This window comes from Haliotis asinina, chromosome 1, assembly GCF_037392515.1.
Source record: "Haliotis asinina isolate JCU_RB_2024 chromosome 1, JCU_Hal_asi_v2, whole genome shotgun sequence".
NCBI classification, from domain to species: Eukaryota; Metazoa; Mollusca; class Gastropoda; order Lepetellida; family Haliotidae; genus Haliotis; species Haliotis asinina.
The window spans coordinates 84560838-84581062 of record NC_090280.1 but is presented as its reverse complement, the minus strand read 5'-3'; the positions used below and the strand labels follow the sequence as shown (position 1 = coordinate 84581062).

General features: G+C 39.9%; 2 protein-coding genes across 3 annotated transcripts; both read right to left on the bottom strand.

Moving 5' to 3' along the window:
- Positions 1 to 63: 63 nt before the first annotated feature.
- LOC137276662 (uncharacterized) lies at positions 64 to 2094 on the bottom strand. Its single transcript, XM_067808281.1, has one exon. The coding sequence runs from the start codon at positions 2092 to 2094 to the stop codon at positions 64 to 66; it is 2031 nt and encodes a 676-aa protein (XP_067664382.1).
- Positions 2095 to 9021: 6927 nt separating this feature from the next.
- On the bottom strand, positions 9022 to 19692 carry LOC137298482 (INO80 complex subunit E-like). 2 transcript variants are annotated; one of them, XM_067830770.1, is made up of 9 exons: positions 19566 to 19660; positions 17462 to 17541; positions 16927 to 16997; positions 16252 to 16368; positions 15195 to 15291; positions 14849 to 14909; positions 13640 to 13808; positions 12662 to 12779; positions 11828 to 11913 (listed from the first exon to the last, which is right to left on the bottom strand). In XM_067830770.1, the coding sequence occupies exons 1-8, from the start codon at positions 19579 to 19581 to the stop codon at positions 12704 to 12706; spliced, it is 687 nt and encodes a 228-aa protein (XP_067686871.1). In that variant the 5' UTR covers positions 19582 to 19660; the 3' UTR covers positions 11828 to 11913; positions 12662 to 12703. The 2 variants fall into 2 exon arrangements, with proteins under 2 accessions (XP_067686878.1, XP_067686871.1); XM_067830777.1 differs by lacking the exon at positions 12662 to 12779 and having other exon boundaries at positions 9022 to 11913; positions 19566 to 19692.
- Positions 19693 to 20225: the final 533 nt, after the last annotated feature.

The window sequence follows — 20225 nt, the reverse complement described above, 5'->3', positions numbered from 1 at the left end:
AAGCTTTTATTAACATCTATTTTACACAGACATACACTTCTTTACGTTTCATTGTTTCAGATGTCACACGCAGGCAGTGTCAGACACCCGTGTCCTAGCTTCCTGGCCACAAAGCTTGAACTTTTTATGTTTCAACAACAATTCCTGAAGACAGAATTTCTTACTGCATTTCGAACAGGTATAGTTCCTTGCCTCGTGACGCCGAATTGTCTTCCTGGACAGATTATCGCGACCACACAGAGAACAGGTGTAGGTCAACTGTTGAGAGATCGGGCGGGGCTTGTGGAGAGACAACTCAGGCTTTGTGGCAGTAGTAAATGTTTCTTGGTAGGTTCCATAGATAGGGTCTATTACCATATTTTCCGAAACAGTCTCCTCACTGTCAAATGCTTCAACCAAGGCCCTGAAATCTGAAAGTGTACTTCCAGGTGCTGAATCTGCAACAGCAGTGGTCGGTTCTTCAACTTCACCTAAGAATCCACAACTTTGCAGTTCATATGCCTGATGAACGGAGTTGCACATTTCAGAATCATGCTGTAAGGAAGAAAATCGTTTGTCTGGGAGCTTGGCATCCTTGTCTGACGAGTGAATCGAGTTAATCGTTTCATGGTCCTTGCGTGACGGATGCCACAGCTTTGATGTTGGGTTGGTTGATTCTGTGGTATGGTGAAGGAGCGGTGGGTTGGTTCTACGTGACGAACGAAATCCCAACTTGTTTGTCTGAGGATGAAAGCCCGACCTTGTCTGTGAAGGAGAATCAGTATCTAATATATACCTCCGTCTGGTCAGAATACGTCTGATGTGTTTAGCATTGTGACTTCCATGATGCTTTTCAGGGCCTGTTTCGACCTGGTCACTTGATGGTCCACTGCCCTGTACGGGCTCGTCTTCATCTTCCAGACATAATTCCCCACAAGAATCAGCAACAAAATACGTTCCTCGAAATGATTCAGCACCATCAATGTCTCCATACACACTATGATCTCTTTCCTCACAACCATAACTATCTTCATCGTCACTGGGCCCGTCCTTCTGTTGATGTTCTGTAACCGTTCCACCAGAGACACTTTTGAATATGTGATTGGCCTTGACCTTCAGTGTGTCTACAATGTCGGCATCCCTAGGACTTGTGACAAGAGGTTGATGCCAGGCTGAAGTAGCCTGCTTGTGTCTCGCATGGCCAGTCTCCCCACCCGCTTCAGATCGGAAACCAAACCACCGGTCATTTAGATATTCCAGATATATCTTCTCCGAGTTCCCAGTCACTTCTGCAGCCATGTCGTCGACCAGCGACTTCAGAGCACTATCTCGATTTGGAACCATCTTCTCGCAACATCGAGACAGAGAGTGCAGAGGATGTTCAAATCCTGAGGTTGATTTAAGGCCCCCTCTCTGAGGAACATACCGGCTCAGAGTACCTTGTGTCGGGTAATAGACACTACAGTCACCAGAAACATCTTTGGGTGGAAGGTATTCATACGTCGACTTATCCACGACATGACCTAGCATTACCTTTTGTTTCTTATGCTCTTGTCTTTCAATAACAGATGTGTCAACTGCTTGACTCTCTGTCAGACTTGTCCTGAAGCAACTTATCTCGTCTGGGTAGGAAACATGTCCATAGTGTGTTGATATTGAAGGTACCACGTCTCTGTTACCATGACTACTTCGTGATGGCCTTACTTCCTGTCCTGCGTGGTAGTCCATACAAGAGAAACCTCCGCAAGTTAAAGGGTTCGAACGTGATGGTGATGTGATATTTTTTATTCGGTTTCTTCCACTAGAAGTAATATATTCTGGGCCCTGATGATATATTCGACATACGTCAGCTGTGTCGTTCAGCGAAGGCTGATGAGCTCCAGCTGCCGGTATAACAACACCATCGTGGAAGTTGCAGGTAATGACGTAATCGCTCAGCCCATCTGCGTCACGTACAGCTGGCGACTGGGTGGGTGTATCTACAGCCCCCTCGGCAACCTCAACGACAACGGCGGCTGGATCTACGGCTTTTCTTTTCCGCCGCTTCTGTGGTGATCTATCACTGTCGGCCAGATAGCAAGACAGAAGAACATCAATGTCTGATTCCATCGGCATGGTTGTGGTGCGCTTGGTGCTCCGCTCTGGACGAGTTTAGTGGTTTCACGCCTCTGTTGCGGAAAAAGTGCATCGACTGGAAATATGAAACAAAACAGTGAGTGAGTGAGTGAGTGAGTGAGTGAGTGAGTGAGTGAGTGAGTGAGTGAGTGAGTGAGTGAGTGAGTGGGATATTACAGCTGCATCACGATGTATCTGACTGTCACCTTGTAATTTGTCCTGGAGACACAGAAACAAATGCACCCAATATGGAAGTCTAGAATATGTGTCTAGTTTACCAAAATGAAGAATGTCTGTCATATGTTATGTACAATTTAGGAACCGTTCTTTTGAGTAATGTATGTTCATTTTAGAGACTAGATGTTAGTCTAGTCATCTTACTGAAAATTGACTTGTACTGTCCTCAGATGGTACGACTTTGGTGAAACCCACTCTAAATGGATATGACTCTGACAAACATATGAAGCAAAAAGGAAATCGAACAGGTTTCTGACGTATCCAAGGCTACATGTCCTCACATCATGCTTATTCTGTCCTACAGAACCTCAAACATTTCTATCAAAAAATGTCCATGCAAGTCTAGATTACGATGGCATGTCTAGATTACTACACTTTCTGAGTATGCAGGAAGTCTCTGGATTCCTTTACGTTACATTTTATGATGATAATGATGATAATGATGATAATATTTATAAATATTATAAATATATATCATAAATATCAAAAACATTACTATAAATAATAACTGAAGAACTTTTTTCCCGTAATATATTTTCATTTTCTGAGACTAGATGTTAGTGTACACCATACGAGGCCATTAAAGAAAAGCATACCGTCCATGAAACGTTTTCGATTACATAATTTCATATACAGTTATCTTGACCTTTGTTTCTTCTTCTTGATTTAAGCTAAGTGCATATATTTCGCAGTCATGGCACAGAAATATGGCTTTTAGAATGTTCCATATTAGTCTGTCGTACAAACCCGTCACAAAGCCACGTGGGCCTGGGTTCGATTCCGTGTATGGGTACAATGTGCGAATGTCATTTCTATCCTTCGTCATTGTACTGCTGAAATATTTTCTATGGCTGTGCAAAACTATACTCACTCACTTTGGTGTTTTGCCACATATGTAATGAATATAACTACCCCAAATATTTTTTCAGACAAAAGGTTCATAGTAAAATAGATAATATAATGAAAAGGAGCCCTGAGACTTTGTTCATTTTCAGAGACTTCACAAATCTGCAGAGGGATAATTTCTTGGAATTTCACAACATATACAAAGGTTCTTATCACCCATTACTGCTGAAATTGTGTGTGACAGGAATATTTATTGCTCCCAACACTTACCCTACCCTCTGTTAGCGGTGTGGGCCGAGTATCAAATGTCGCCAAATCTATTTTGAGAGCAGCCAGGGATATCAGCTGGGGGTAGCATCTCTTGATATTCCAAAGTTTGGACAAATGGACAACTGGATCTCACAAAAAATCTATTGTTCTCCAAAATCCAAAGGTTCTGTCTGCACTATATGTGAAAGTTTAACTGATGTCGCATGTGAGATTAGACTATTATGTGATATGATATGATATGATCTTGCATGATGTGATGTGATGTGATATGATGTGATATGATATGATCTTATATGATGTGATGTGATATGATGTGATGTGATGTGATGTGATGTGATGTGATGTGATGTGATATATGATATGATATGATATGATATGATATGATATGATATGATATGATATGATATGATATGATATGATGTGATGTGATATATGATGTGATGCGATGTGATGTGATGTGATGTGATGTGATATGATGTGATGTGATGTGATGTGATATATGATGTGATGTGATGTGATGTGATGTGATGTGATATGATATCATATGATATCATATGATGCCATCAGATCTCCATGACAATGTCTTTCTAAAGATTATGGATGAAGTCGTACATGCCTACATCGTTAAGGTGCACTGCGTTGAGCCTAATGTTACATATTTCTCTCTTTCTCTATCGCGTAAATCAAGGGTGGCACAACATTGACAGTAGCATGGCTTGTATTTTCCATTACCGAGTATGAATCAGGATAATTTCGAATGTCAGTGATTTTCCACCTAAGGATGGAGAACAAACCAACGCATCTTCTCCACTTCAGTACCTTTCAGTTCTTGTATTCTGATCTACGCTTGCTACATTTTCTAGACTTTCGTGGGTTTTCTTGGATATATTTGCTTCAGGGTCTGTAGGACACACTACACATACATCAACAAATAATATTACATGCATGAGTGAGTGAGTTTGGTTTTACGCCGCACTCAGCAATATTCAGGCAATAGCTGCGGTACCAAATTTGTACCAAATGAGCCCAAGTTGTTGATACCATAATGATGTAACACTCTGCAGACGTATACAGCTGAGAAGCGAACCTGGACCGCCTGTCGGGTAAGACAGACAAGTGACCACTGAGCTATACCCAGGCAACATTTTGAAACGGGACCCATATGGAACCACCCACCGTCCATCAAATACCCCAAGTACAGCCCTGATAAAGGGATATTGGACTAACGCTTAGTTTCTGAATATATTAACCTCCAATTAGTTTATAATGAAGAAACTCCAGTCCAAATGTGAAGACATGTTCAGGCTGTCGTTAAGTGACCTACAGATTGGTCAAGTCATCCATAAATCTTGAGAACTATCTATCTCATTGTAAAAACAAAGCCCATAGGTCACAGTTTTCAAAACTACGTTTAAGAAATCATAAACTCAAAATTGAAACTGGAAGATATACAAAACCTACAATCCCATTAGAATATCATCTATGTGAAACATGCCATATCTTAGAAGATGAACAACACTATATAATATCCTGTTCTAAGTATAGAGAAGAAAGGGAGTCACTTCTACAAACATTGCTTTTTCATAATCAACACTTTGCTATACTTTCAAGACAAGAACAGTTTTTAACCATTTTTTCAAACAGAAATCCTGAAACTATTTCTAAAATATGTCATGATATATACAGTTTCAAATGAATCCTGTATATAGCCTCATATTGATTCCATTTGACTATACTGCATATGATAAACATTTGTGATGTATATCATTTATGTGTCCGTATTTCTGTATGTCTGTACATACTGTAACGTTCATATTTGAAGTTTATAGTATATTGCTACTGTTTCTTGACGGAATGATACGCATTAAATAAATATCAAATATGTATTTTGACGGTAACAAATAAACCCTTTTAAATTGAAAAGGAGTCCCAGGGAGACCAGAGATTCAGAACCTAAAACTGGGGAAATCTAGACTTGCTTCATCTTGGACGTAAGCATTGCTGGGAGGGCTAGGCTCTGGGGAAAATAATATGGTTCAGGGACTGTGAGGCAGACTAAAGGGATGACAGCTGTCCCCAGAGACCCTACCCTTGGGAGGGTAACTTGACACGATAGAGACTACCTCTCGCCGAGCAAAGAAACGCGCGGCGCGGTCTGGGACAGTGTTCAAGCGAGGTGCCTTTTTTCCTGGATCAAGACAGGATCAGTGAAAAATATCTAAGAAACATCGCTATTGGCATTGACTGAATTAAAAATAATTTGCATTACAAGGAAGACGAGTTACTGCACATGTAGCAGATAATACCGATGTTTCTGTTTACCTTAAAGTGAGAGCATAATCAGACATGTCTGCTTTTTTCTTCTCCAAAACAAGAGTCAAAATATAAATATTCGTTTCTTGAAATTGGTTTCTCGCTTTACAAACGTGGACTCAGAAAACGACCAAGGAGGTATTCATTAGAAATGAGGGCAGGAGTGGACACTGGCGACTGTTGGTCAAAATTATCCAAATGAAAAAAAACTGGTAACTAAAAGTAGTACCCATGTTTACCCATTCACAAAAGCACATTATTTTACCATCCACCCAGCCCTTTGTGCAATGCTGAAGCCCCAGAGGAAGCAAGTCTAGATTTCATCAGGTTCGGCGTCTCAATCTCACGAGGGCTCACTTTCAGTTTAAACTGAATCATTTATTACCTTCAAAATTATATAAATTAAAAGACAAAGCGTTAGTCTATTGGTCGTGTATACCACAATTCCCCTTTACAAACTTGTATCGACTGACATACTTACGCTACCTGCACTCACTTGGTTCGGAGACCAGACCTTCGACTGACGACTCCAAGACTCCTCTGTCCTGTAACGGTTGTCAGTGGCACTGAGGGACCAGACAGGCAGATGGGGGAGAGACGGGGGACATGGGAGGGGGAGGGGAAGTTCCCACCGTGTCAGATTACGGGTTTCCGCTTCTGGACAGGGAAGGAGATGGGAGGTTAATGTAAGCAGCTCCGCTAGACATATCTCCTGACGGCGGGAGACCCATAGACAGGTCCTGGTACTTCCACCACGAGTGTGTGGACCGCGAGCCACTGTCATTAATCGTGCATTTGACAGACTGATTGGGCTCAGCCTAATCCTGATATTTGTCCTGTACTTACTGCCTACTAAATACTAACATTTGTGCTCTGACTCTGTTGAAAATGTTTCCATCCATGGCTCTTTGTTTTCCCTGGTTTGGAAGATATGTGAATGAGTGAGTTTAGTTTTATGTCACACTCAGCAATATTCCAGCTATGTGGCTGTAAATAATCGAGTTCGGACCAGACAACCCTTTGATCTACAGCCTGAGCATCTATCTGCGCATTTGGGAAAGGATGACATGAGTGAACAAGTCAGCAAGTCTGACCACCCAATCGAGAGTCTGTGTACATCATGCTCACATTAACCCATGTAACAATTCATGTGTAGAAGTCACACGCACCCTCACGTACAAAAGCAGGTATTAGCGCGTATACGCACGGACACATGCACGCACACACACTTTTAAGGACGAGATTCTGTCAACTTCAGTACTCAGAAAACTTCAGAGTATCTGCCGTCACAGACATTTAAAACTGCTGATAATCTCTTGTACCTGATAGCTCGGGGACCAATCTAAACAGAACACACAAGCTCTAATACTTATTCATACAGACACCTGAAAGCTCAGACAACCTCTACCAAGACACCTGAAAGCTCAGACAACCTCTCTATAAAGACAACTGAAAGCTCAGACAATCTAACTACACAGACACCTGAAAGCTCAGACAACCTCTACCCAGACACCCGAAAGCTCAGACAACCTCTACCCAGACACCTGTAAGCTCAGACAACCTCTCTACACAGACACCTGAAAGCTCAGACAACCTCTCTACACAGACACCTGAAAGCTCGGACAACCTCTCTACACAGACAACTGAAAACTCAGACCTCTCTACACAGACACCTGACAGCTCAGACAACCTCTACCCAGATACATGAAAGCTCAGACAACCTATCTACACAGACACCTGAAAGCTCAGACATCCTCTACCCAGACAACTGAAAGCTCAGACCTCTACCCAGACACCTCAAAGCTCAGAAACCTCTACCCAGACACCTCAAAGCTCAGACGTCTCTATAAAGACAACTGAAAGCTCAGACAATCTCTCTACACAGACACCTGAAAGCTCAGACAACCTCTCTACAGACACCTGAAAGCTCAGACAACCTCAACCCAGACATCTGAAAGCTCAGACAACTTCTCTACACAGATAACTGAAAGCTCAGACAACCTCACTACACAGACACCAGAAATTTTATGCAGAACCATGTACAACGTGAATTACACCGCAAAATTCTATGTGCAAAGTAAATTATCCCACTTGCATGTCATGTACAAAATCAATTACTCCGCACCCTTCCCCACCTTCCCATAATTTTCAAATATTTTTACGTACAAATTGCTGACCCCCTAGTACATGTATACAAAAGTGATGACCCATCAACCTCCCCAGAACAAAATGGGTGACCCCACTTTAAATCATCATCACCCCCCCAGCCATAAATTATGAACAATCCCCAACCTGTTTACAGAGACACCTGAAAGCGCCAACAACCTCTTTAATCAGAAACATGAGGGTGAAGACAACCTGTCGCACAGATAGCTGAAATTTCTAATGATGTGCAAGTCTTTTAAATAATATTCCATCAATACTATGAATATACACATTTGGACAATGAACCTCGGCATTTGATGTGACAAGCAAATGCTAGAACCATCAGGCTGTCCATTCTGAAGTCTGTCTCTGTAATACAATGTGTTATACACAATCTGTAATACAATAATGCTGTGTTCAAATGTATACTAGTATCTATGTGTCCGATGTTTCATATCAATTGTAATGGTGGTGTGTGGTCCTGCGTATGGAGCTTAGGTCACAATTCAGTTGAAGTCGAGCTTGGACAGTCCTTTGATGAGTGACCATGTTTGGCAGTTTGGCTCGGGAGAGTTTCTAGAACTTCATTCCTGCCCCACAACAAAGCATGTGATACACGTGGTCTCACCACAGGCATGTGAATTTGTTCAAAATTGCCTCTGTTCACCCAGCAGGAAATGGGTACCCGGTGGGGTGTCATGTGACTATTACCTTCTAGCATCCAACACAGTTTGGGTTATCAGGGATAATAATATGCCTGCTTCAATTGTTAGCACTATGAGCATTCACCTCATGAATGGAGTGAGTGAGTTTAGTTTTACGTCGCACTTAGCAATATTCCAGCTATATGGCGACGGTCTGTAAATAATCGAGTCTGGACCAGACAATCCAGTGATCAACAACATGAGCATCGATCTGCGCAATTGGGAACCGATGACATGTGTCAACCAAGTCAGCTAGTCTGACCACCCGATCCCGTTAGTCGCCTCTTACGACAAGCATAGTCACCTTTTATGGCAACCTCATAAATGGAGTTCGGTGCAATTTAAATGCATATATCATTATTATTTCAGTATTCCTTAGAACAATTATATCAAGAACGCAAACACATGCACGTATAATCAGTTTCATTTTATTACAAAAAGATGAAGATGAGCACAATGAAGAGAACTCACGTGTCCAAGAAACATTCAAAGTGAGCATTAGAAACAGCACAGTCGACAGACGTCAGCACTTGTCTCTCACAAACAAAATCCATGTCTCCTTGACTAATACAATTCATCATCTGACATACCATGACAGCATGTGTCACAATGAGTGAGTGGGTGAGTGTAGTTTTACGCCGCACTCAGCAATATTCCAGCTATATGGCAGTGGTCTGTAAATAATCGAGTCTGGACCAGACAATCCAGTGATCAACAACATGAGCATCGATCTGCGCAATTGGGAACCGATGACATGTGTCAACCAGGTCAGCGAGCCTGACCACCCAATCAAGTTAGTCGCCTCTTATGACAAGCATAGTCGGCTTTTATGGCAAGCATGGGTTGTTGAAGGCCTACGTATTCTACCCTAGGACCTTCACGGGTCATGTGCCACAATGAAATGTATCTACTAAAACGGATCCATTACCCAGTAAGTGTGACATGTTCATTGTTTTAATACCACAAAACACTACTGTTTTGCTGTCGCAATTGTCTTCATGTTTCATAGGGTTTTTTTCGTTTGTTCTTAATGCTGCACTCGGCAATATTCAAGAAATTTGGCAGTGGTCTGTAAATAATTGAGTCTGCACCAGTCAATCCAGTAATAAAAATCATGAGCATCGATCTACACCACAGGGATACGATGACACGAGTCAACCAAGTCAGCTAGCCTCACCACCTGATCACATTAGTCGTCTCTTACCACAAGCTTGGGTTGCTGAAGACCGATTCTAACCTGGATCTTCAAGAGTGTATCATATTAGGACCTCACTACGTAGATACATATCATGACAAAGTGTATCATTGATGTGTGCTATAATACTAAATGTCAGACAGACAACATAGACAGCTATGATGAGTGATTAAAAGAAATTACTATGATGGAAACTCACATCCCAGCTGAAGTCTTCCATGCAATATCTCCTTTTCACCAATATCTATGGTAAACAAGACAAAGCCACCTTGAAAGACCATGCTATCTGACAAGGTAATTCAATATTAACATACAAGCTGCTTATAAGGATGACAGGTATGGTATCAGCTGTAAAAGTAGGCTGGTTGTGGTTATCATCATGAGGAGATCCTGAGTCCTTTCACCGAGCTTTGTGATGCATTTCGATATTCATTGAAATAGTATTCTGAGAAATAGAGCTTGGATGGTTCTGACAAACAAGAAGATATGACCAGCGCAGAGAATGCATTTACCATAGGCGGTACATGGCAGTTAGCAAAACCATTTGGTTTGTAAATAGGAGAGCAGATGAACACTTGTATACATTCTGTGCACCATGATGAAAATACACACGCCTTGCTCACAAGACCTGCTCCACCCATCACACTACACTTGATTGCGGACACCCTTGGGCCCGTTTGGTCACACTTATAATCCATCTGGCTCAAAAGTGGACTGATGAATTGCAGTCTGATTAAAAAACTGATAAATATAAAATACAATGTAATCAATGAAACGCTCATCATAATCAAAACATCATACCAACTCTGTGAGGTTTTTGCAGAATTTTTGTCCTAAAAATGAAAAAGTTTATCATTAAAATACTGTTACAGTTCACAATTTGTTACAAGGGAGGAATGCAGAGAAAGGGACAGCCAGGTGTGCGAGAAAGAAAGGAGACGACATAGCACAGTTAATGAATAAATTACGTTGCTGCCACTTGTGCATGTGCTTCTTGAACACCTGGCTCCTCCCTCGTAACAAACAGACGACTGCGTCAATATTTGAATGATTTTTTGTTAAACAACATTTTTATTTGTAAAGTGCAAAAACCTCTCAGAGTTGGTCTGATGTTTTGATTATGATAAACGTTACATTAAGTATCTTACGTTTATTAGTTTTAGAGTTAAGACTGCAATTCATCGGTCCGCTTTTGAGCCAAACAGACCATATACATGGTAATACGGGTCAATTGTCAGGTCAGTGCTCAACTTATCCTTCTTTGCCTGTAGAAATGTTCTCCAAAGAATAAGACAAGAATTGTCACTCATATTTGTAACCATCCATCTCTGTGACAGCCATCTGTTACAGTCACTATCTGTCACAATGATGACCATTACAATAGCATTCTGTCAATTGTCATTCTGTCAAAGACAATTGTCACAATGATAGAAACCTATCACAAAAACTTGAAACATTTTATGTTGCAAGAATGTCTATTTTGTTAAGGGTTGATATCCATGGGATAACAGCATAGAGCCGACATAAAAACATTCAAATCACCCAACAGCTACTGTTTGTTTGTTCGTTCTTATTCATATTAAAATTTGTTTAATGCCACACTCAGAAATGTTCCAGGTACATGGTGGCAAACCATGAAAAAAAATATAAAGTCTGGATCACACAATCCAGTGATTAACATCATGTCAACGAAGTGAACCTGACCGCTTTAACCTGTCGTTTGCCTCTTACAACAAGCATGGGTTGCTGTGGACCAAAGCTAACCCAGATTTTCAATGGTCCCAAGTACCTCCTGCACATATAGACCTACAACAAACACACAGAACACTACATGACGTCTTCCATACACTTGACACTTCATTGAGCATATGCCTATATACTCCCCTCCACTGCAAAGCAAGTTTTGTTACAAATTCCTTTCATCAAATTACACAAAGTACAGATGTGATGAAAGACATCTACGGCAATACGTCTGGCAAGGAAACTCAAGTAACTGGACTGCTTAAACCCTCTGAGTATGAATATGGAGTATGCTGCCGACTGGCTCAATTGGGGACGTCGATGATGAGATCGGTGTCCTCCTCCTCCCCTCCCATGATGTCACTCAAACTGAAATATACAACACATCATTAAACCTACATCATCTGTGTACTCCAAGTCCTCCTGCACCTTGCCATATCTCATCCAACACTGACTGTGTAGCTGGTAATTTAAAGATTCAGCATTTAGTGATGATTTTTCAGTTTCTCTCTGTGAAATGATAATCTTTGATATCTGACATTGCTTCAAATGTGCAATACAGAACAAACTAATGGATAACAACTGATTGCATTCGTGAGTGTGACGTTTCGACACAGATTCTTGTACCATTGTCAAATATCTGTATCACAACTTCTAAAATGCCACTCAAAGAAACTTCACGTGTCACATGAAATTTCTAGTTTCAGAATTACCAACTCAATGAGGCAATTTTGATGCTTTTTCACTATGTGGTTTAAGGATCCTCAAGATTTCACAAATTTAAAACTGCAAAAAATTCAGAAAAATCATGTAAAGCAAATTGAGAGGACATATCAAATTCACCCATGAATAATAACTCACATGTGCATATTTTAAATTTAAAGGAATGAATTTCAAAAAGCAGTTTTTTCATATTTTTCTTTCACAATTCCCTATCATTACTAATGACAAAACAATCACTAACAAAAACAGATGTTTATTTTCCCTTCGACTTATTCAGTTTTAGAGCCTACTAACCACATAGTAACAAAAGCAGGCCTTCTCTACATACACAGAGGCTGTGATGAAGGTGATATTGCAATGTGGGCGATCTGGTGCAGCATAAGCGAACACTTACATCCTCTGCTACAAGCAAAACATGCAGGTTGACGACGGCATTTTAGGTTGCTGGTGTCGTCATTACACACCCACCAGACGAGAGACTTTTTCCCCTGTCCAATATGGCAGATAGATACCTTAATAGATAAAATATGTTGTTTCTCATGAAATATTAGGTGAGTATGTAAGCCTTTTGTGTGTGTCCTCACAACAGGTGAACAAGGTAAGGGCTGAAAGCAGACCTTTGGAGAAAAGGTATTAAAATGCTGACACGTTAAATTACCACCTAATCAAAAGTTCTAGTTATCGAACATTCCTAATCTCCATATAAACTACTCATCAAGATCATCACAATAATTACCTACAGCAAGTGCTTCTGTAAATTACAATCCAATTAGTCAACATAGTTCCTAAAGCAAAACAAGAAGACAAACATGAAAGTAATTTCTATAATTACTTCTCAATTTTTTTTTTATTTTTCTGGGGCGGTGGGTGAGTCTATGGGTTAAATTGTTCAATTATGTCTAGGGCCAATATAGAACAAAATTTATGGTTAACTACTTCTTTTATTCATGAGAGCAATGTTTTGGTTTAGGTTCTTGTACCACGGTCAAGATGCAGCTATTGATGACGTAGGCCATGGTTTAATTTCCTGGACTCATACAATAGAGGGGAACCAGTCCTGGAGTTTATACAATAATTCTGGAATATTTCCCAAACTGACAAAACAACAATCACTAATACATTTACTCCTGGATTCTAGGTTTTATTCATTTCAGTGGAAATTAAGCACCATGTGGCTTAAATGTTACATCATTTTGGACTCGATTTAGTAAAAAAAAAAGAGGAAAATTGGCGCCAAAAACATGTTCAAATATTCCGTTTTAAACGACTAAAACAGAACTTCATAACTAATGATCTCACTCTAGCAAATGATTGTTAATGATTATATTTACCTCAACAATGGAACAGTAACAATACAAATGATTGGGCTCACCTGTCCGGGTTGGAGTTATCATTGCTGAAGATTTCCATTGGAAGGAGTGTGGGTGCCTTCTCGATGCCGAATGAGTTCTGTTTAGCATCTAGGTGCCGCTCAAGCTCTTCTCGGGTCATCTGACCAGGCTGACTTTTCACCGACTTGCGCTCTGAGGACTTCGGGGTAGCTGTCATCACACAAAGCAACATCACTATACTGATGATGTTCAAAGTTTGCGTCAAGCTAAGGATATAGTAATACTAGTGCTTGTAACTGGTTTCATTCTCACTGACTTGCTCTCACTCATATTTATTGTTATATTTTCTCTGTTCTCAGAGATGCCAACCTCTGTGTGTTGCAAATAGTAGTTTTGAGGTTTGAAATCAGTAGTGCGACCATAAAATTTGTCGTCAACTAAATACTTAAAATCAGCAAGGATTCTGAAAAAGATGATATGGCACTAATCAAGAGTGATAATTTCACATACCTACGACAGCAGATTTCCAAATTATCTGTATTACATTTCTTCTTGTCCCTTTTTGATGAATATGTATTTAACTGATGAAAATACATATACATTTTTGTCTATAGATCCCAACTGTTATGAATCTTCTTCACATTTCACAGAATTTATAGTGCAATCGTATTGGTAACGTTTTAGGTTAAAATTTGTAACCACTGCGATAAAATCGCAGATGTTGGCATCTCTGTATTCCTAGAAATTACTCAAAGACCTGATTGTACCTCAGTTTAGAAAATTTTATTCCACACCCCTGAATCTATATTGTGCCTAATCTGTACCAACAGTTTGATAGGTGCTTAATAGCTGCTGACCATAAAAATACAAGGGCAAAACCTGACCACTCGATTTGTTAAGTCATCTCTTTTAACCCCACAGGGTGCGACGAGTTTTGAGGAATGCAGTACCACACCAGTAATCCACACCAGTCCTGAGAGTTCTAGTGAATTAAACACCGCAGCAACACCAACCCACACATTGTCCAGCTACATGATTAAATCTTGTTGCCAAACCAGTCTGGACATGACATCCCATGACAAATATCAGCTGCGGACAATACCATAAAGGTACAATGTCAAAGCCTAACTGATCATTTAAGCTGTCTCTTTTAACTCCACATGGTTAGGACTTGTCTTGAGGAAAGCAGTACCTCACCAGTCAAGTTCTAGTTAAGTCATAATCAAAGCAACACCAATCAACACACTCACGTTTTCCTTTTTTCAAAGTCTTCTTCTTCTTGCCACTTTCACCCCCAGCTGATCCTGACACCTGCAGCCAATACAGACACTTGAATAAACATTACATCACCAACTCGTTCAAAATCACCCCTCTTTCAATCTAGCATTCAAAGACCTGGTGGGCCCATGAGTAATACATGTATCATGTCAGAAAGCATATGTACAATCTCCAAACACATCATCATCATCATCATCATCATCATCATCATCATCATCATCATCATCAAACTAAAGTCATATTCACTAATCACAATGTGAAGGTAGTGTCGTAGTGTAATGCCTGAAGTTGACACAAGATACTCAGCTGTTGTCCCACCTGTGTTGACAGCCCTGCCACTCCGCCACTTCCAATCAGGTGAGCCAGTTCAGGAGGGACCCCAGACTGGCCAGGACTTGCACTTGGCAACTTCCGCCTACACAGAACAAATCATGTAAAGTTGGTTTGGTTTGGCTTGTTGTTTAACATCACACTCAGCAATATTCCAGCCATATGACGGCAAGCTGTAAACAATCGATTCTTGACCAGACAATCCAGTGATCAACAGCATGAGAATCGTTCTACAAAACTGAGATACAATGCCATGCATCAACAAAGTCAAAGTCTGGTTACCCAATCTCATTAATTGCCTCTTATGACAAGCATGGGTTACTGAAGGCCATTTTTAACACTGATCATCAAGTGTTTCATCACATAAAGACAGCAAGAAACAGCTGCAAAAACTACCAGTATAATTTGAAGTGACATTTTCTGATGCAGTTATTTATTCAACCTTTAGCATATCCAGCATATTCTATCATGGAGACATCTTTGGCAAAAACTGCAAGTGTCACTCTTAAAATTAGTGATTGAGTATGGTGTTAAGACACTTTTCTCAATATTTCCAGTAACATCACACCTGGGGACACCAGAAAATGGATTCTAACATTGTCCCCATGTGGGGAATCAAACCTGGGTCTTCAGTGTGACGAGCGAACGCTTTAACCGCTAGGCTTACCGTACCATGCCCACACTCATGCATCGATTGGCCTTCCTATTTCTTTCTCAAATCTACAAAAACATATTTACCATATATACTGGCAAACAAGAAAACGTTGAGCAGCAACATGACAACTGAACCACAACAGCATGTCTGTGTGCCGCCCACTGGCGCTTGCCATTGTGAACACGACCAAGCGTGACCACATGAGCGAGCTACACATGGAAACAATCATCATGCACTGCACTTGCCTACATCTGCTCTCCACATCAGTTATCACAAACCCAATGGGCTTGTTCACTGCCATGCAAGGCCTACTTTTTGTAAACTTGTTCAACGCACTGGTCCAACTTATCCTTGTTTGTCAGTAGCTACATACAAGAAGAGTTGACCTACTTTTTAGCTGGGGTGTCTTTGTGACCATCGCCATCACTGTCACTGGAGGCTGTGGCGTCGCTGTCTCCAGAGGAGTCATTCACCTTCTCATACTGCAGGAGCCGATCAAGCAGAAAACTAATAAATCAAAGCAAACAGGTTATTTCCCTTGCATCAAGTGAGTGAGTGAGCCAGTCAGTGAAGAAGTACATTAAATTTGAAGTCACATTCACAGCACTTCAGTCATATTGTGACAACCTCACAAACAATATAAAACAATATCACTGGTAGCAAACAATTAAGAACTGATGTTCACTTTAAGTGAGTTCATGAAAGTATGAACCTTTGTATTGTGTACCAACATCACAGCTTTGACTCTATCCAGAATAGGCAAGATAACAAGTCCATATATGCAAAAATACGTCGAAATACTTTATCAGTGGTAGAAAATGCATAGGGGTTTCCCCAGAATGTGAAAGCAATTACTTAAACCAGAATGTGAAAGCAACTGTCTTTACATCAAATACATCAGTTACACTCTTAAGAGATTTATTGAAAAATCAAATTGTGTCATTCAGACAATTATTAATGTAACTTTCACAACCATGAAAAAGCTGTATACCTTTCAACTTCGTATTATAAATCATTAAAAGAGGTTTACAGACAGTATGAAGTAGAATGAAAAAAACCCCAGACCTCCTGTCCCTTGACACCTTCAGTAGTTTTCGCTGGGCTTTGCGTAACTCTTCTAGGAAACATTCTTGCTCCTGAAACATGTATTTTTCTCAAGAAATTGCATACATAGTTTGACACTGAATGTGGCGAAAACTTCACTTACATTCAATATATATGTGAAGCAAAGAGATCATAAATGAAGAGATCAATGACAATGTCAAGTGGGATTATTAAATATATGTGATGTTATCTACTAACTGGGACTAACTACATTTGATGTTTTGGTAAATCTAGGTTCAAAAACTCCCTCAGTTATGAACACCTCACGAGTGTGTGTACGAGTTTGGTTTTATGCCACTTTTAGCAATAATCCAGCAATATCATGGCAGGGGACACCAGAAATGGACTTCATGCACTGAGCACCTCATGAGTGAGTTATATTCTCAACTGGATTGTCTGGTCCAGACTTGATTATCTACAGACCGCCACCATATAGCTGGAATACTGCTGAGCGCGGCGTAAAACTAAACTCACTCACTCTGACAGATAGACATACATAAACCAGGAGTTTCAACTTCTTCTTTAGAGTCTTATATTTTCCCTTGTAGTCAATCTGCTGTTCTCCTCCATAACCATCTGGAAAAGAATACAGAGTTGATCTTAAAAGACTCAAAGTAGCTACATGCATATCACACCACCCACTACCAGGAGCTCAGATTTTTTTTAAGCCACTTGCCACAGGGCAAATGACTTTAAGAAAGCAACTTGTCTGGACTAATTTTTCACTAGCAGAATTAAAAATGTGCATTTCAGGAGATATGAGATGAAGTCCAAGTCTATTTGCAGTTTGAAACCATATATGGAAATTATCTAACTATCCACGGAGAAGTAAGGTATCACAATTTGATTGCCTGATATGAAAACTGACTTGTCCCGGTCGTTGGAAGATGGGATTTTTTAACCCCTGTGTACAAATGTACGATACTGTGTCGTAATATACATATATACCCAGTATATCATTCAACATCGCAGAGTGTCACAATTCAATTAAGTCCCTGTGTATACATTTCACGAAAAATGTTGTACTGCAATATGTTGTAGGTTACAGGCATCAGGCTTCATGCCTGGACATAGAAAGATCCATATATTCTTCAACAAGAAGGCAACATCAAACTCACTTGTTCATTTCAAGCGAGCATAAATTACTGATTGTAGTTTGAAAAAAAAACATAAGCTACAAAGGTGGACATAATTGTCTAGTAATCATAATCCATAAAGTTTGGGGATTAATATTTTAACTAATTTTAAAAAATAATCTGAATCCCTGCTACATGCGTGAAAAATAAAGTGCAGCTAATGCTTGTGCCATTTGTCACCTTTTACATGCTGAATGAATGATGCTACCCTGTAGAACCAATGGGTGTTCAGCACATGTCCCAAAGTAAGCTGAATTCATTCTGGTTACTTGGACTATTGCTTAACTCACACATATTTTCCGGAAGTATGTGTGCCACTGGAGTATACAAGCAGTTTAATCTAGATGCCCAGTCCCAGTCAATAGAGGTCTTATTAACAATGGATATGCTGAGGTTCAGCAAAAGAGAAAACAAACAAACATCATGATTAGTTACCAGAGTTCATTAATACATCTTCAGATGAAAAATCAGTTGCATATGTAACAAGAATTACCAAGCAAAAGCAAAAATTCAGTAAAATCAGTCATTTGTTAGTGACAGGCAATGTATAAATAGAAAGTCCCTTGCACTCCTTGCAGAGCAAAAAGTATGGCTCATGGTCAAAAACCACTACAACAGTGATATGATGTCATCAACACTATTTTACATAATGTCATTTAGATCTACCAGTTGTCCAACTTTCATTTTTGTGAAAGTTGTGGTGGCAGAGATGCTTAGGTGGCTGATTTTGTGTGCTGGCGATTAGGTGCCTGACTCTGAGTATGCGGGTTCTGATCTTGGATGGGACTCAACCAAAAATGTACTAGAATTTTACTTTCTTGGTACTATTTTTGTAGGAAACAGTTTATACTATCATGTGAAATATATAAATATATCCTTAACCACTTTTATGTGATCAAGATAAATATATCCTTTATCACTCAAGGTTAGTAAAACAAAAACTTTAAATGATATTAAAGTTAAAAATTACTTTTTGCCTTACATCATCGAAAACCCCTGACGCTGTGGTACATGCTAGTGATAATCAACTAAAGGGATTGTGTGATCACCTTCAATGATTTTTGTTGATGCGTGTCATTGTATCCAATGTAGATCGTTTGGTCCAGAATTATTTCCGGACATATGCACAGGCATTTTGTAACAACAACCCACGAACATGATATATTCTGTTGCGTCTCCAGCTGTCATTGCGCAGTAGGTATCTCAAGACAAAGATTGTTCTGACGATGCACTCTAGCCATGAAATAGTAATAAAGATTCCAGATGCTCACAACAAAATTCAGTGTAAGTGAAATTCGTGATCCACATTTTCAAAACATTTCCTAATCGTTGAAATACTCAAATTGAAATAGCCCGTACACCATGTAATCAATGATAAACACATACCAGTTGACATATCTACCAGGCCCATAACAGTAAACGCACTAATTAACGTAACTGGCATGCACGAGATGCATTTATTACCTGCAACTGGCATCATTCTGTAGTCGTTTATGTTAACAACACATGCACTGAAATGTCTGCATGCCCTTTCCTATTTCCTTAGAGGAGAAAGAAACTCTGTGTTGTCCCCCTTGGATCCGTGGTCTACGTCATCACTTTATGATGGCATGTGCACTACGTTGCAATTTTTGACTTCCTTTTGCAACTTCATTGGCGATGTAGGTGGATAGACTTGTCGACTCACATTTATAAATCGAGTAGAATCTATATGATTATGTGACATCCTGCATTATAAGAGCAATTTCAAATGGGATAATAAAATGGTCTTCGTTATGTGCCAATATTGTGTGGAAATTATCAGACATTATTGGATTATTAACACATTAGGACCGGCATGTAGTGAGGCCAGTTTGACGAGACACATGATTTACATGGTGTTTACATCGATAGAATCCACAATATGTGATAAAGTCAGAAACGTATACAGATGTCCAATGCAACACCATATGTAATCACGATGTGTGCTGGGACGACACACTGTGGCACAATACGATACATATTGCGTTATATTACCAGCTATACGATATGTATCAGGATACTTAAACCTTGATAGAAACCAGTGTGAAGATTTAAACCGAGTTATTTCATGGTATTTGTGTATAACAATAACTATTGTAATAA

Coding starts and splice junctions, on each gene's coding strand:
- LOC137276662 (XM_067808281.1), bottom strand. CDS start 2,094: ATGCCGATGGAATCAGACATTGATGTTCTTCTGTCTTGCTATCTGGCC.
- LOC137298482 (XM_067830770.1), bottom strand. Junction 16,998..17,461: donor AGTTGAAACTCCTGGTTTAT/GTATGTCTATCT, acceptor TACATGTTTCAG/GAGCAAGAATGTTTCCTAGA. Junction 15,292..16,251: donor AAAGACACCCCAGCTAAAAA/GTAGGTCAACTC, acceptor TGTTCTGTGTAG/GCGGAAGTTGCCAAGTGCAA.